The sequence below is a fragment of the Mobula hypostoma genome, chromosome 17 (assembly GCF_963921235.1).
Source record: "Mobula hypostoma chromosome 17, sMobHyp1.1, whole genome shotgun sequence".
Classification (NCBI taxonomy): Eukaryota; Metazoa; Chordata; class Chondrichthyes; order Myliobatiformes; family Myliobatidae; genus Mobula; species Mobula hypostoma.
This window is the reverse complement of record NC_086113.1, coordinates 64,209,511-64,225,609: the sequence shown is the minus strand read 5'-3', so window position 1 is coordinate 64,225,609 and position 16,099 is coordinate 64,209,511. Positions and strand designations below refer to the sequence as shown.

Here is a 16,099-nt window from a genome sequence, read left to right as displayed (position 1 = left end):
GCTTCTCATCTCTGTTCTAAATGGACATCCCTCTATTCTGAGGCTGTGGACTCTGGTCCTAAACTCACCCACTATAGGAACCATCCTCTTCACATCCAACGTATCCAGGCCTTTCAATATTTGGTAGATTTCAATGAGATCCAACCTCATTCTTCTAAACTCCAGTGAGTACATGCCTGGGGTCATCAAACATTCTTCAAATGTTAACCCTTTCATTCCTGCAATCGTGAACCACCTCTGGACCCTCTCCAATGACAGCCTACCTTTTCTTAGATAAGGGACCCAAAACTGTTCACAAAGTGCAGTCCCGACCAATGCCTTATAAAGCCTCAGCCTTACATCCTTGCTCTTATATTCTAGTCCTGTCAAAATGAACACTAACATTGTATCTGCCTTCCTTAACATCAACTCAACCTGTAAGTTAACCTTTAGGGGATCATGCACAAGGTCTCCCAAGTCCCTCTGCCCCTCTGATTTTAGAGTTTTCTCCCCATTAAAAAAATAGTCTACGCCTTTACCCTTTTGACCAAAGTGCATGACCACACACTTCTCTATATTATGTTCCATCTGAAACTTCTTAGTCCATCCTCCCAATCTGACTAAGTTCCATTGCAGACTCTTTGCCTCCTCATCACTATCTTCATATCATCTGCAGTCTTGGCCACACAGCCATCAATTCCATCATCCCAATTATTGCCCTATACCAACCATTGAGGAACACTACTAGTCACCAGAGCCAATCCGAATAGGCCCCCTTTATTCCCACTCCTTGCTCCCTGCTAAACAGCCAATCTTCTATCCATGCTAGTAATTTTCCTGTAATACCATGAGTTCTAATCTTATTAAGCCACCTCATGTGCTATATCTTGTCAAAATGCCTTCGGAATATCCAAGAAAACTACATCCAGTGACTCTGCTTTGTCTACTCTGCCTGTTATTTCCTCAAAGAATTCCAACAGATTTGTGAAGCAAGATTTCCCCTTAAGGAAACCATACTGACTGGCTTATTTTATCATGTGCCTTCAAGTACCCTGAAACCTCAGCCTTAATAACGAACTCCAATATCTTCCCAACCACTGAAGTCAAGTTAACTGGCTTATAATTTCCTTTTTCCTTCTTCCCTCTCTTCTTAAGGTGTGGCGTGACATTTGCAATTTTCACACCTCTAGAACCATTCAAGAATCTAATGATTCTTGAAAGATCACTACTAATGCCTCCACAATGTTTTAAGAACCCTGAGGTGCTGTCCATCTGGTCCAGGTGACTCATCTACCTTTAGACCTTTTACGTTCCCAAGCACCCCCTATGTAGGAATATCAACTGCACTAACTTCTGCCCCTGACACCCTTGAATTTCTGACACACTGCTGGAATCTTCCACAGTGAAGACTGATGCAATATACTTTTAAAATTTGGAAGTTATTTCTTTCTCCCCTCTTACTACCTCTCCAGCGCCATTTTCCAGTGGGGTCTGATATCCACTCTCGTCTTTCTTTTACTGTTTGCATACCTGGGGGGGAAAGAAAACTTATAGTATCTCCTTTTTTGGATTGGTTAGCTTCCCTTCATATTTCATCTTTTCTCTCTTTTATGACTTTTTTAGTTGCTGGGTTTAGTAGCTAAGCCACATGTGAGGGCCAGGAGCTGGACTTGATTGTCAGAAGCTATTTGAGATGCACACCATTGGGAACATTTAACTGATAGTGGGAGCTTATCCCCACTACCGCCCCTACTATTAGCACCTTAAGGAACTGCCTTTCTTTTGCTCTTTATATCCCTGAAAGAAACTTTTGTTATCTCCTTTTATATTATTGTCTAATTTATTTTCTTATTTCATCTTTTCTTTCCTTATGGCTTTTTAAGTTGCCTTCTGTAGGTTTTTAAAAGCTTCACAATACCCTAATCTCCCACTAACTTTTCCTCTATTATATGCCCTCACTTTTGCTTTTATGCTGTCTTTGTCTTCCCTTGTCAGCCACAGTTGCCTCCCTTTAGAATACCACTTCATCTTTGTGACGCATCTATTCTTTGCCTTCCGAATTGCCCCCAGAAACTCCAGCCACTGCTGTTCTGCTGTTATCCTACTAGTGCAGTGGTCCCCAACCACCGGGCCGCAGACCGATACCGGGCCACAAAGCATGTTCTACTGGGCCGCAAGGAAACGATATGATTTGGCGATATGAAACGATATGAGTCAGCCGCACCTTTCCTCATTCCCTGTCACACACTGTTGAACTTGAACATAGGGTTGCCAACTGTCCCGTATTAGCCGGGACATCCTGTATATTGGGCTAAATTGGTTTGTCCCATACGGGACCGCCCTTGTCCCGTATTTCCCCTGCTAAGGTAGAGCATTCCTATGAAACCATTCGTAAGCCGAAATGGCGTAAAACGAAGAAGCAATTATCATTAATTTATACAGAAAAAAATTTTGAGCGTTCCCAGACCAAAAAATAACCTACCAAATGCAACCGTGGTTGACAAGAGAAGTCAAAGCCAAAGTTAAAGCAAAGGAGAGGGCATACAAGGAAGCAAAAATTAGTGGAAAGACAAAGGATTGGGAAGATTTTAAAACCTTACAGAAGGAAACTAAGAAGGTCATTAAGAGGGAAAAGATTAACTATGATAGGAAGCTAGCAAATAATATCAAAGAGGATACTAAAAGCTTTTTCAAGTATATAAAGAGTAAAAGACAGGTGAGAGTAGATATAGGACCGATAGAAAATGATGCTGGAGAAATTGTAAATGGAGATAAGGAGATGGCAGAGGAACTGAACGAGTATTTTGCATCAGTCTTCACTGAGGAAGACATCAGCAATATACCGGACACTCAAGGGTAGCAGGGAAGAGAAGTGTGCGCAGTCACAATTACGACAGAGAAAGTACTCAGGAAGCTGAATAGTCTAAAGGTAGATAAATCTCCCAGACCAGATGGAATGCACCCGTGTGTTCTGAAGGAAGTAGCTGTGGAGATTGCAGAGGCATTAGCGATGATCTTTCAAAAGTCGATAGATTCTGGCTTGGTTCCGGAGGACTGGAAGATTGCAAATGTCACTCCGCTATTTAAGAAGGGGGCAAGGAAGCAAAAAGGAAATTATAGACCTGTTAGCTTGACATCGGTGGTTGGGAAGTTGTTGGAGTTGATTGTCAAGGATGAGGTTACAGAGTACCAGGAGGCCTATGACAAGATAGGCAGAACTCAGCATGGATTCCTGAAAGGAAAATCCTGCCTGACAAACCTACAATTTTTTGAGGAAATTACAAGTAGGCTAGACAAGGGAGATGCAGTGGATGTTGTATATTTGGATTTTCAGAAGGCCTTTGACAAGGTGCCACACATGAGGCTACTTAACAAGATAAGAGCCCATGGAATTATGGGAAAGTTACATACCTGGATAGAGCGTTGGCTGATTGGCAGGAAACAGAGAGTGGGAATAAAAGGATCCTATTCTCGTTGGCTGCCGGTTACCAGTGGTGTTCCACAGGGGTCTGTGTTGGGGCCACTTCTTTTTACATTGTACATCAACGATTTGGATTATGGAATAGATTGCTTTGTGGCTAAGTTTGCTGACGATATGAAGATAGGTGGAGGGGCCAGTAGTGCTGAGGAAACGGAGAGTCTGCAGAGAGACTTGGATAGATTGGAAGAATGGGCAAAGAAGTGGCAAATGAAATACAACGTTGGAAAGTATATGGCTATGCACTTTGGCAGAAGAAATAAACGGGAAGACTATTATTTAAATGGGGAGAGAATTCAACATTCTGAGATGCAACTGGACTTGGGAGTCCTCGTACAGGATACCCTTAAGGTTAACCTCCAGGTTGAGTCAGTAGTGAAGAAGGCGAATGCAATGTTGGCATTCATTTCTACAGGAATAGAGTATAGGAGCAGGGATGTGATGTTGAGGCCCTATAAGGCGCTGGTGAGACCTCACTTGGAGTACTGTGGACAGTTTTGGTCTCCTTATTTAAGAAAGGATGTGCTGACGTTGGACAGCGTACAGAGAAGATTCACTAGAATGATTCCGGGAATGAGAGGGTTAACATATGAGGAACGTTTGTCCGCTCTTGGACTGTATTCCTTGGAGTTTAGAAGAATGAGGGGAGACCTCATAGAAACATTTCGAACATTGAAAGGCATGGACAGAGTGGATGTGGCAAAGTTGTTTCCCATGATGGGGGAGTCTAGTACGAGAGGGCATGACTTAAGGATTGAAGGGTACCCATTCAAAAAAGAAATGCGAAGAAATTTTTTTAGTCAGAGGGTGGGGAATCTATGGAATTTGTTGCCATGGGCAGCAGTGTTGGCCAAGTCATTGGGTGTATTTAAGGCAGAGATTGATAGGTATCTGAGTAGCCAGGGCATCAAAGGTTATGGTGAGAAGGCGGGAGAGTGGGACTAAATAGGAGAATGGATCAGCTCATGATAAAAGGGCGGAGCAGACTCAATGGGCCAAATGGCCAGCTTCCGCTCCTTTGTCTTATGGTCTTATGGTCTAAATTATACCAAATAACACATAAAACCTAAAATAACACTAACATATAGTAAAAACAGGAATGATATGATAAATACGCAGCTTATATAAAGTAGAAATAATGTATATAGAGTGTAGTTTCACTTAATAGAATTGGGAAGATTAAGCCAAAACCAATTAGTAGAAAACAAATCAGCACATGCACGCATGCGCACACAGGTGCCCGCGTAAGGCTTCATGGTCATGGTAGTCTTTCTTGGGGTAAATACAAGTGTCCTGTATTGACTGCTACTTTTGTCCCTTATTTAGGAGTGAGAAAGTTGGCAACCCTACTTGAACACCACCCCCCCCCCCCCCCGGGTCGGCCGGTTCGCAAGAATATTGTCAATATTAAACCGGTCCGCGGTGCAAAAAAGGTTGGGGACCCCTGTGCTAGTGGCCCCTTCTGGTCATTAAATAGATATTTAATGATCATCGAACTAGGTCCCAATGTTTTCCAGCTCTTGTTTGAAAATATTCTGGCTACTTCAGTAGAAATTTTACTCATTTAACAACAGTAAATATCAAAAAAGAATGGGTAAAGCAAAATTTTTGTACAAAATTGTAATTGCAAGACATACAAATTGAAGACAGTCTGGTGCTTTCAGCAAACACAGGCAGCAATGGCATAAGTAATAGAAACAGAAAACTATCAAAATATTCATCAGGTGAGGCAATAACAATGGAGAAATAGACACGGGTACAGTCAGGGGTAAAAACTATTTTTGCATATTCTAGTGGAATCCTTTTAGGATTCAAGAAACCCAGTTGCCTTCTCAACCATGTTTTTCCTCCCCATACACCTTCAATTAGCTCACCTAACACCACACACCCTCCAACAATCCAGTCATAATTTAAGTGGGTGGGTATGGTTTCTGTGAATTTCCAGACTTGGCTACCAGTGTAATTTTCTGATAAGATGATTCCCAATTCTTCCCACTGGTGTCTACAAAGTTCCTATCAAATAGTTTCATTAGCAGCTTATTGCTACAGCAGCACTGGCATCACTGTTTCAATGTGGCTTTGTGGCCTGTCCAGTTCTTTCTGTCTTTCCCAATCCTGATGGACATTGACCTGAAACATTAAGTTTGTTTCTCTTTCCACATAAACGTTTTGAGTGACCCCAATATTTTGATTTTCATCTGCAACATCATTATCTGTTGAAAAGCTGAGAAAGAACTCTGAGAGAGACTGGAATGCAAAAGAGTCTCAAGTCTCCAGAAAAGGTTTGAGGGGGTGGTGGTGGGAGGATGGGGAGTAAAGAGAGTGACAGCAGGTGTGGGTATATTTATGATCCACCCCACATGCCCAATTCCCACTAAAGGTCAAAATCAATGTTAGTCTTTAACTGCTAATCAAATAGTACTAAATCCAATATACAATTTAGTCAAGAGAAATTACTTGCTTGATTTATTTTTATTCAAATAATTAGACTTCATGGATGTAAGTAACTCAGGATAACTCTTCACCGTGAAAATTTGTTTCCAGCTGAGCTGTCTGATATTCATCAATAATCAACAGTTATAAAATAAGTAGATTTTGGTCAGCTTATTAAAGTATTTCATTCATTTCAGTCATTTGCATGGAGACACTTGAACAGTTTATCTATTTTAATTCCCTTTTAATAATACAAACCCATACATCAGTCAACTTAAAACTGGCCTGAAGCTACATGTAAATTACCCTTCATTGCTTTCCTCTTCTGTTTCACTGTGTATTGATTAAAAATGAACGTGGACATGTGAAGGGACGCCAAAAGCAGATGATAATAAGACAATGTATTTTTATATCTCTTCTTCACAAGTGTCAAGTCAAATGACAAAATTTAGAAAGGCCATCACTTAAGCAAAGAATCAGTGTTCAATCAGAGCTCGAGTAAATAAAGAATGGAACACAGAGCAACTGGCTAGTTTCATACTGGACAAAATAAATCAGTGAAGCAGTGTACAGAAATAATGGAAGCAGTTCTACGGTGATGACCATTGTTTAGACTTTGTTCTCTGTCAAAACGGCATCAAGTCAGTAGATAAATCCAGAAAGATGGTATGTTCTTGGTGCCTAAAATTGGCAACCTGCCAAAGATATAAAATGGTAGATTGAAAGATGAATTTAATGACTGCATACCTCAGCAAAGTCATGATTAGTCCTGTGTTTAGAAGCATGGTTATAGCTCCTCACAAGTGATATATTTAATATGCGCTCTGGACTGTGAAGTTATAAAAAATTTGTACTTTAAATTTATCACTGTTTCTGTAGTTAGCTGAAATGCCTCCAGGAGAGCAAACATTGCTATTTTAATTATTGGAAGCCAACTTCAAGCACACTTCATTCTTATTGCTGAAATGCAAAGATGAAATATGTTTGGAACTGATGTTTAGTCTTCTTACTGAATTAGTGTTAAGCTAATGACTACAAAGAGTGAGGAGGTATGGAGGAGACTGCATGCTGGATGGAAGTACTTCACGTTCCTCACCATTCAGACCATTAATGAAAGAGCAATGCCAAAATACTCGCCTCCATTGGCCTTCTATAATCAGGTCTCAAGCCTGAAGGTTTTGTGCAGGTTTATTATAATATTGAGACGATTTGAAATGTGCCAAATTGCAGCTTCATTAGACGTTACCAAAATTATTTGATTTGCAAAACAACTGAATTATGTATTTATTTTGTCATAGATCTTTTTAAAAAGATTCCATTTGGTAATTACAATGCTGAGCCAGTGCCCTTTAGTTTTGATGCTACATAGCTCAAAGTACATTGGTGTATCAAGTTGGCTAAGTGTTTAGCAGGACACAAATGAAAGCAATTGATCTGACTGCAAAAAATGTAATAAGCTTCATACTATGGTAATCACTCTGATTACTATGTCACCAAGAATCATAATCAGATTTATTATCAGTCTTATATGATGTGAAATTTGCTGCTTTGCAGCCACAGCACAGTGCACAGGCATAAAATTACTGTAAATTACAAAGATTGCAAAAAAAAATGGAATAATAATTAGTGTATGGACAATTTAGGAATCCGTTGAAGACAGAGGGGAAGTGTGGGTCTTCAGGCTCTTGTACCTTCTCCCTGATGATAGTAACAAGAAGGAGCATCTCCTGGAAGGTGAGGGTCCTTAGTAATGGATGCTACCTTCTGGAGTGACCACCTCTTGATGATGTCCTCAGTAGTGAGGAGTGTTGTGCCAGGATGGAGTTGGCTGACTCTACAACCCTCCATAAACTCTTGTAATCCTCGACCAGGCTGGGAGGCAACCAGGCAGAGAGTTCCCCACAGCACATCTATAGAAATTTCAAGCCATTGGTGACATAACAAATCTCAAGCTCTTAACAAAGTACAGGCTCCAGTGTGACTTCTTTGTGATTGCACCGGTGTGCCGGGCCCAGGATAGATCACCTGAGATTTCTACACCCAGGAACTTGTGATGATAAATTTATTCCAAATTTCAAAGTAAATTTTATCAAAGTACATACAGTATATGTAACCATATACAACCCTGAGATTCATTTTCCTGTGAGTATCCTCCACAACTCTATAGAATAGTAACTATAACAAGATCAATGAAAGAGGCTGATCACCCTTTCAACTGCTGACTCATTAATGAGCACTGACATGTGTTCTCCTAACTTCCCCTTCCTGAAATCCACAATCATAAAACAATATAGGAGCAGAATTAGGCCATCTGACCCATCAAGTCTACCTCACCATTTCAACATGGCTGATCCAATTTTCCTCACAGCCCCAATCTCCTGCCTTCTCCCCATAATCCCTTCATGCCCTGACCAATCAAGAATCAATCAACTTTTGCCTTAACTATACATAAAGCCTTGGTCTCCACAGCTGCCTGTGAAAAAGAATACCACAGAGTCACCACTTTCTGGCTAATGAAATTCCTCCTCTTCTCAGTTCTAAAAATTACGCCCCTCTATTCTGAGGCTGTGTCCTCTGGTCTTAGACTCTCCCACCACAGGAAACATCCTCTCCACATGCACTCTATCAAGGACTTTCACCATTCAATAGGTTTCAATGAGGTTGCCCTTCATTCTCCTGAATTCCAGTGAATACAAGCTCAGATACATCATATGCTCTTCATATGACAAGTCATTCAATCCTGGAATCATTTGCGAGAACCTCCTTTGAACCCTCTCCAGTTTCAGCACATCCTTTCCAAGATAAGGACCCAAAACTACTCACAATATTCTAACTGAGGCCTCACCAGTGTCTTTATAAAGTCTCAATATTACATCCTTGTTTTTATATTCTAGTCTTCTTGAAATGAATGCTAACATTGCATCTGCCTTCCTCACCACAGTCTCAACCTGCAAATTAACCTTCAGGGAATCCTGTACAAGGACTGCCAAGTCTCTTTGCACCTCAAAGTTTTGTATTGTCTCTCCATTTAGAAAATAGTCAACCCTTTCATTTCTTCTACTGAAGTGCATGACCATACACTTCCCAACACTGTGTTCCATCTGCCATTTCTTTGCCCATTCTCCTAATCTCTCTATGTCCTTCTGTAGTCTCTCTGCTTCCTCAAAACTACCTGTCCTCCACCTATATTCACATTGTCTGAAAACACTGCAACAAAGCCATCAATTCCATTATCCAAACCACTGACATACAACATAAAAAGAATCAGTCCCAACACAGATGCCAGTGGAACACTACTAGTCATGGGAAACCAGCCAAAAAAGGCTCCCTTTATCCCCACTCATTGCCTCCTGCCAATCAGCCACTGCTTTATCCAACCTAGAATCTTTGTGTGTGCAGCTGCATATGTGGCATCTTGTCAAGGACCTTCTGAAAATCCAAGTACACAACATCAACTGATTTTCCTTTGTCTATCCTGCCTGTTATTTCTTCAAAGAATGTCAACAGATTTGTCAAGCAAGATTTTCCTTTGAAGAATCCATGCTGACTACAGCCTATCTTATCATTCCTCGTGTTTACTATTTTATCATGTGCCTCCACGTACCTGACACCTCAGCCTTAATAATTGACTCCAATATCCTACCAACCACTGAAGTCAGATCAGCTGGCCTATAGCTTCCTTTCTCTGCCTCTCTTCCTTCTTGAAGAGGGGCGTGACATTTGCTATTTTCCAGTCTTCTGGGACATTCCAGAATCTAGTGATTCTTGAAAAATCATTACTAATGCCTCCACGATCTCTTCAGAAACCACTTTCAGAACACTGGGGTGTACACCATCTGGTCCAGACCTTCAGACCTTTCAGTTTCCCAAGAACCTTCTTTATAGTTATAGTAACTTCACACTTTTCATGAGCCCTGACACCTGGAACTTCCACCATACTAATGGTGTCTTCCACAATGAAGACTGATGCAAAATATTTATTCAGTTCACCCCTGCCATTTTGTTACCCCCATTACTACCTCTCCAGTATTGTATTCCAGAGCTCCAATATCCACCCTCACCTCTCTTATACATTTTATGTATCTGAAGAAACTTTTGGTATCCTGTCGCTTACTTGCATATTCCAGTTTTACCTTCTTAATGACTTTCTTAGTTGCCTCCTGTTGGTGTTTAAAAGCTTCCCAATCATTTTTGCTCTATTATAGGCTCTTTCTTTGGCTTTTATGCTGGCTTTGACTTCTCTTGTTAGCTATGGTTGTGTCATCTTTCCTTTAGAATACTTCTTCCTCTTTGGGGTGTATGTATCCTGTGCCTTCTGAGTTAGTTCCAGAAATTCCAACCACTGCCACCCTGCCATCATCCCTGCTAGTGTCCTTTTCCAATCAATTCTGGCCAACTGCACTCTCATGCCCTTGTAGTTCCCTTTACTCCACTGTAATACTGATACATCTGGCTTTAGTTTCTCCTTCTCAAATTTCAGGGTAAATTTGATCATATAGGCAGCTTGGAGTTAATGAGGTACTCGAGGAATATAAAGAATGTAAAAAGAATCTTAAGAAAGAAATTAGAAAAGCTAAAAGAAGATACGAGGCTGCTTTGGCAAGTAAGGTGAAAATAAATCCAAGGGTTTCTACAGTTATATTAGTGGCAAAAGGATACTGAGTGATAAAATTGGTCCCTTGGAGAATCAGAGTGGATGGCTATGTGCAGAGCCAAAAGAGATGGGGGAGATTTTGAACAATTTCTTTTCTTCAGTATTCACTAAGGAGAAGGATATTGAATTGTGTAAGGTAAAGGAAACAAGAAGGGTAGTTATGGAAAGTATGACAATTAAAGAAGAGGAAGTACTGGTGCTTTTAAGGAATATAAAAGTGGATAAGTCTCTGGGTCGGGACAAGATATTCCCTAGGAACTTGAGGGAAGTTAGTGTAGAAATAGCAGGGGCTCTGACAAAAATATTTCAAATGTCATTAGAAACAGGGATGGTGCCGGAGGATTGGTGTATTGCTCATGTTGTTCCATTGTTTAAAAAGGGTTCTAAGAGTAAACCTGGCAATTATCGGCCTGTGAGTTTGACATCAGTGGTGGGTAAATTGATGGAAAGTATTCTTAGAGATGGTATATATAATTATCTGGATAGACAGAGTGTGATTAGGAACAGTCAACATGGATTTGTGCGTGGAAGGTCATGTTTGACAAATCTTATTGAATTTTTTGATGAGGTTACCAAGAAAGTTGATGAGGGTAAAGCGGTGGATGTTGTCTATATGGACTTCAGTAAGGCCTTTGACAAGGTTCCACACGGAAGGTTAGTTAGGAAGGTTCAATCGTTAGGCATTAATATGGAAGTAGTAAAATGGATTCAGCAGTGGCTAGATGGGAGACGCCAGAGAGTAGTGGTGGATAACTGTGTGTCAGATTGGAGGACAGAGTGTAGCGGTGTGCCTCAGGGATCTGTACTGGGGTCCAATGTTGTTTGTCATATATATTAATGATCTGGATGATGGGGTGGTAAATTGGATTAGTAAGTATGCAGATGATACTAAGATAGGTGGTGTTGTGGATGATGAGGAAGATTTTTCAAGCTTGCAGAGAGATTTAGGATAGTTAGAAAAGTGGGCTGAAAGATGGCAGATGGAGTTTAATGCTGAAAAATGTGAGGTGCTACAATTTGGTAGGACTAATCAAAATAGGACATACATGGTAAATGGTAGGGCAGTGAAGAATGCTGTAGAACAGAGGGATCTAGGAATAATGGTGAATAGTTCCCTGAAGGTGGAATCTCATGTGGATAGGGTAGTGAAGAAAGCTTTTGGTATGCTGGCCTTTATTAACCAGACCATTGAGTATAGGAGTTGGGATGTAATGTTGAAATTGTACAGGGCATTGGTAAGGCCAAATTTGGAGTATTGTGTACAGTTCTGGTCACCAAATTATAGGAAAGATATCAATAAAATTGAGAGAGTACAGAGGAGGTTTACTAAAATGTTGCCTGGGTTTCATCTCCTAAGTTACAGAGAAAGGCTGAATAAGTTAGGTCTTTATTCTTTGGAGCATAGAAGCTTGAGGGGGGAACTTGATAGAGGTGTTTAAAATTATGAAGGGGATTAACAGAGTTGACATGGATAGGCTTTTTCCATTGAGAGTTGGGAAGATTCAAACAAGAGGACATGAATTGAGAGTTAACGGACAAAAGTTTAGGGGTAACATGAGGGGGAACTTCTTTACTCAGACAGTAGTAGCTGTGTGGAATGAGCTTCCAGCAGAAGTGGTTGAGGCAGGTTCGATGTTGTCATTTAAAGTTAAATTGGATGGATATATGGACAGGAAAGGAATGGAGGGTTATGGGCTGAGTGCAGGTCGGTGGGACTAGGTGAGGGTAAGAGTTCGGCACAGACTAGAAGGGCCGAGATGGCCTGTTTCCGTGCTGTAATTGTCATATGGTTATATGATCACTTTCCCCTAGGGGTTCTTTTACCTTAAGGTCTCTAATCAATTCTAGTTGATTGCACAACACCCAATGCAGAATAGCTGATCCCCTAGTGGGCTCAACCACGTGCTGCACTAAAAAGCCATCTTGCAGACACTCTAGAAACTCCACCTCCTAGAATCCAGCACCTACCTGATTTTCCCAATCTACTTCCATATTGAAGTCCCTCATAACTACTGTAACATTTCCCTTTTGGCATGGATTTTCTATTTCCCATTGTAATCTGTAGGCTACATATTACTACTGTTTTGGGTCTGTATACAATTCCCATCACAGTCTTTCTACCCTTGCAGTTCCTCAGCTCTATCTACAGTGTTTTAATACCTTCTGACCATATATCACCTCCTTCTAATGACTTGATTTCATTTATCTACCCACAGAGCAACGCTGTCCCCTTTGCCTACCCACCTGTCCTTTTGATACAATGTGTTTCTTGGACATTAAGCTCCCAGCTATAATCTTCTTTCAGCCATGATTCAGTGATACTTACAACATTATACCTGTCAAACTGCATCTGTGCTGCAAGTTCATCTACCTTATTCCATATACTGGGCGCACTTAAATATAACACCTTCTGCCCTGAATTCACCCTTTTCGATTTTGTCCGCCTTTTATGTTGCAGCTCATCCTGTTGACTACAATTTTGCCCCATCAACAGTCTCCCCTCACTACACATTGCCTTTGTTTGTAAACCAGCTACCTCATCTTCGGCACTATTATCCACCTTTCCAGCAATACTTTTAATCAATTCCTAAGTCTTGCTGATGTTGATTATGAGGTTCTTGGAACACCACTCAATGGAGGCCATTCAACCCATCAAAATCATACCAGTTCTATGCAAATACAATCCAGTTGGTCACACTTCCCCCATTACCCTGCAATTGCTTTAATTTCAGATATTTCTGCAGCTCCATTTTGAACACTACGATTAAATCTGTCTCCTCCATTCATACAGTCCTGCCTTTAACCAATAACTACATGAAGAGTTTTCCTTCAAGACACTTTTGGTTCTTTTTCCATTAACCTTCACGGATCTTGTCCTCTCCCCCAATGGAAACCATTCCTATCCATTCTGCCTACACAAATCATGATTTTAAACACTTATTTCTGTAAGATATCGTAGTAACTTATTCTTTTCCAAGAGAACAACTCCAGTTTTTATAATCTACCTGCTTAAAGTCCTTCTTCCCTCAAATCATTTTAATAAATCTCCTCCATACTTTCACATAAGTCTTTACATCTTTCTTGAAATGTGGAAACTAGTTACCATTCCTGCTTGGTAACCTGTTTGTAAACTATTCTTGCGCAGAACATCCAGATCCCTCTGTACTTCGTTCATTTGAAACGTCAATATTTTGCCTTTGATTCCTCCTAAGTGCAGAGTCTACACAAGGTTAGTTGATTTCACTGGAGAACATAGTTCCTGCATAGCTACTTTAGAAGAGTGACCAAACCCTTAGTATCAGATGGATGTTCAGATGAGACTAGGTTGGTGTTGGTAGATTATTGAACCTGTCTAATTCCATACACAGACAAAATTGGTTTTCAGAAATATTTGATGATAAAAGTAAATATTTAGCTATTAGAACCATAGAACACTACAGCACAGTGTCACGTACCCCATGACAGGTTAAAGATCCAGCAGAAATGGAAAGCACTTTGGAGTCCAGTATTGCTATTAACTAATGGTATTTATTAGTAACTACACAATACAGTAATATAAATGCAGATATATCAAACAGGTTAGCAATGATTATATATAAGAAAGTGTGGAAATATATGAAAACCAAGCTTCTTCAAGTCTAGGGGTAAACAGATAGTCTTACGATGATGAGTAAAGTTCAGTTCAGTTTGTGGTATTGAGTTGAGTAGTGATGAAGAGAGAGAGGGAGAGATTTGAGTCTTCAGGTGAGCTGACGCCGTCGATCTTCCCGTTGTCCTCCGAAATCCTTTAGAAGTCACCGACTGTGACCACAACAAAGGGGACCGTTCTTCCATGGTGGAATTATCAACCCAGGCAAGGGTCAGACACACGAATAACTCCCCACCGGTCACACCCTTTTCCACACTGCGAGAGCCACTGATCAATCCTCCAGTTTTCCGATGGACTCAAGAGTCAGCTGTGGTCGAGTGCTTCCAGGGTGCTGCATCGGCAAGTTTGCGGCGCTGGAGGTTCATGGCATGAGATGATGAGGCTATCAGGACTTTGAGACTTTTTTTTTACCGTGCCCATGGTCTGCTCTTTAGCAAATTATGGTATTGCTTTGCACTGTTGTAACTATCTGTTATAATTTGTGGTTTTTGTCAGTTTTAGTCTTGGTCTGTCTTGTGTTTCTGTGATATCATACTGGAGGAACATTGTATCTTTTCTTAATGCATGCATTACTAAATGACAATAAATGAGGACTGTATGTCCTCATAATCTAAAAAAAAAGAAAAAAAAAACACCTTTTCTGTGGGCACAACAAAGCTCATTCAGTGTCCAAAACCATGTCTCTGTAGGTCTAACAACTGACCTTCTATTTATCTCATCATGCTGAACACCAGCTGCCATCAAGCAGTTCCTCCCTTCTCTCTCTGTAAGAACTTGGAAGCTGCCAGTGTCCTTGCAAAGTGTAAACATGCTGCAGAGACACCACAATACCATCTCAAAGCAGTTTTTGCCACTCTCTCTTTCTTAATAACAAGATGTCTGGTGTTGAACAACTCTCTCTCTCTATTTTCAAAAGCACAGTTCATAGGGGTAACTCAGGACCCTGTCACAACAGAAGACAGGCCATTCGGCTCTTCTAGTCTGTGCAGCAATCTCTCCTATTTTGAGATTAGCCAATTCTGTAGTGACAAGACCTTGAAACAGATACATTCCCAGTCTCACGTGACTTAGGGCCATAACCAGTGGTGGATTGCCCAAGTTACAAGGCACAACTGTCCATTCTTTTTTAACTGCTGGCTGCCAGAGAGAATTATGATCTCAAGTACAGATGTGGCTATGGTGTGTAGCTTACTGTATCCTGGATTGCAATGTCTGGTCATGGATAGCCAAAGGGAAAAGTAAACACCCTATGCTAACAGGTCCCAAGAGCATTGAAATACATCTTCAGTTACTGGTGCTCCTTGACATCAAATAGCAGTAAAACTATCCACTACCATTTAATGCTAGCAATCAAAGTTGAATTTCTGCTTCATAATTTGGACTATGACTGAATAAGGCTCAGCATCTTAATGCAATTTTGTCCATTTAGTAAGTCAATAAATTGCCGTTGGTGGTTAGAGTTAGCACCAAACATAAAACATGAATGGGATATTGGCCATGATAAAAACTGCCTTACTAGATATTTTCCTCTAATTTGTTTCAATGCTTCAGCCTAAAGCTCAATAGAATAGTTTATGACTACTTCTATGTTCTATTTCCCATTTTATGCAGTCATGTGACAGTGGAATGGAACACTCTGTAACAATGCAATTGGAAGCTCATCCAAGGATAAGTCTGCTCATGAGCACATTGATAAATATTAGGGTCAACATATTGAAGAAACAGGCAGTTACAGAAGCTTTTCAATGTTCAATAGGCTACAAATGCACTGAAAAAAATAAAATATAGCACAAGTTCTGTGAGGATGAATTTTTAAAATTGTTCAAAGAAATTGCAATAAAACTAGGGTAATTATGCCTTCAACTTTACTTAAAAGCTCCATGTAGTCTCACACTTGCTTTGAGTC

General features: G+C 40.5%; 1 protein-coding gene across 7 annotated transcripts in view; it reads right to left on the bottom strand.

Annotated features, from left to right (window-relative positions):
• The window catches only part of fars2 (phenylalanyl-tRNA synthetase 2, mitochondrial), a 434,754-nt gene that overhangs the window by 95,164 nt on the left and 323,491 nt on the right, over positions 1-16,099 (bottom strand). Inside the window, exon 8 of one of the 7 annotated variants that reach the window (XM_063070036.1) lies at positions 6,113-6,585. The exons of 5 other annotated variants lie outside the window; for them this stretch is intronic. In XM_063070036.1, coding sequence (XP_062926106.1) covers positions 6,528-6,585 — 58 coding nt within the window. In that variant the 3' untranslated portion in view covers positions 6,113-6,527. Of the gene's footprint in view, positions 1-6,112; positions 6,586-14,178; positions 14,547-16,099 lie in introns of those variants that run through there. One more of the 7 variants, XM_063070034.1, reaches the window with a different exon arrangement.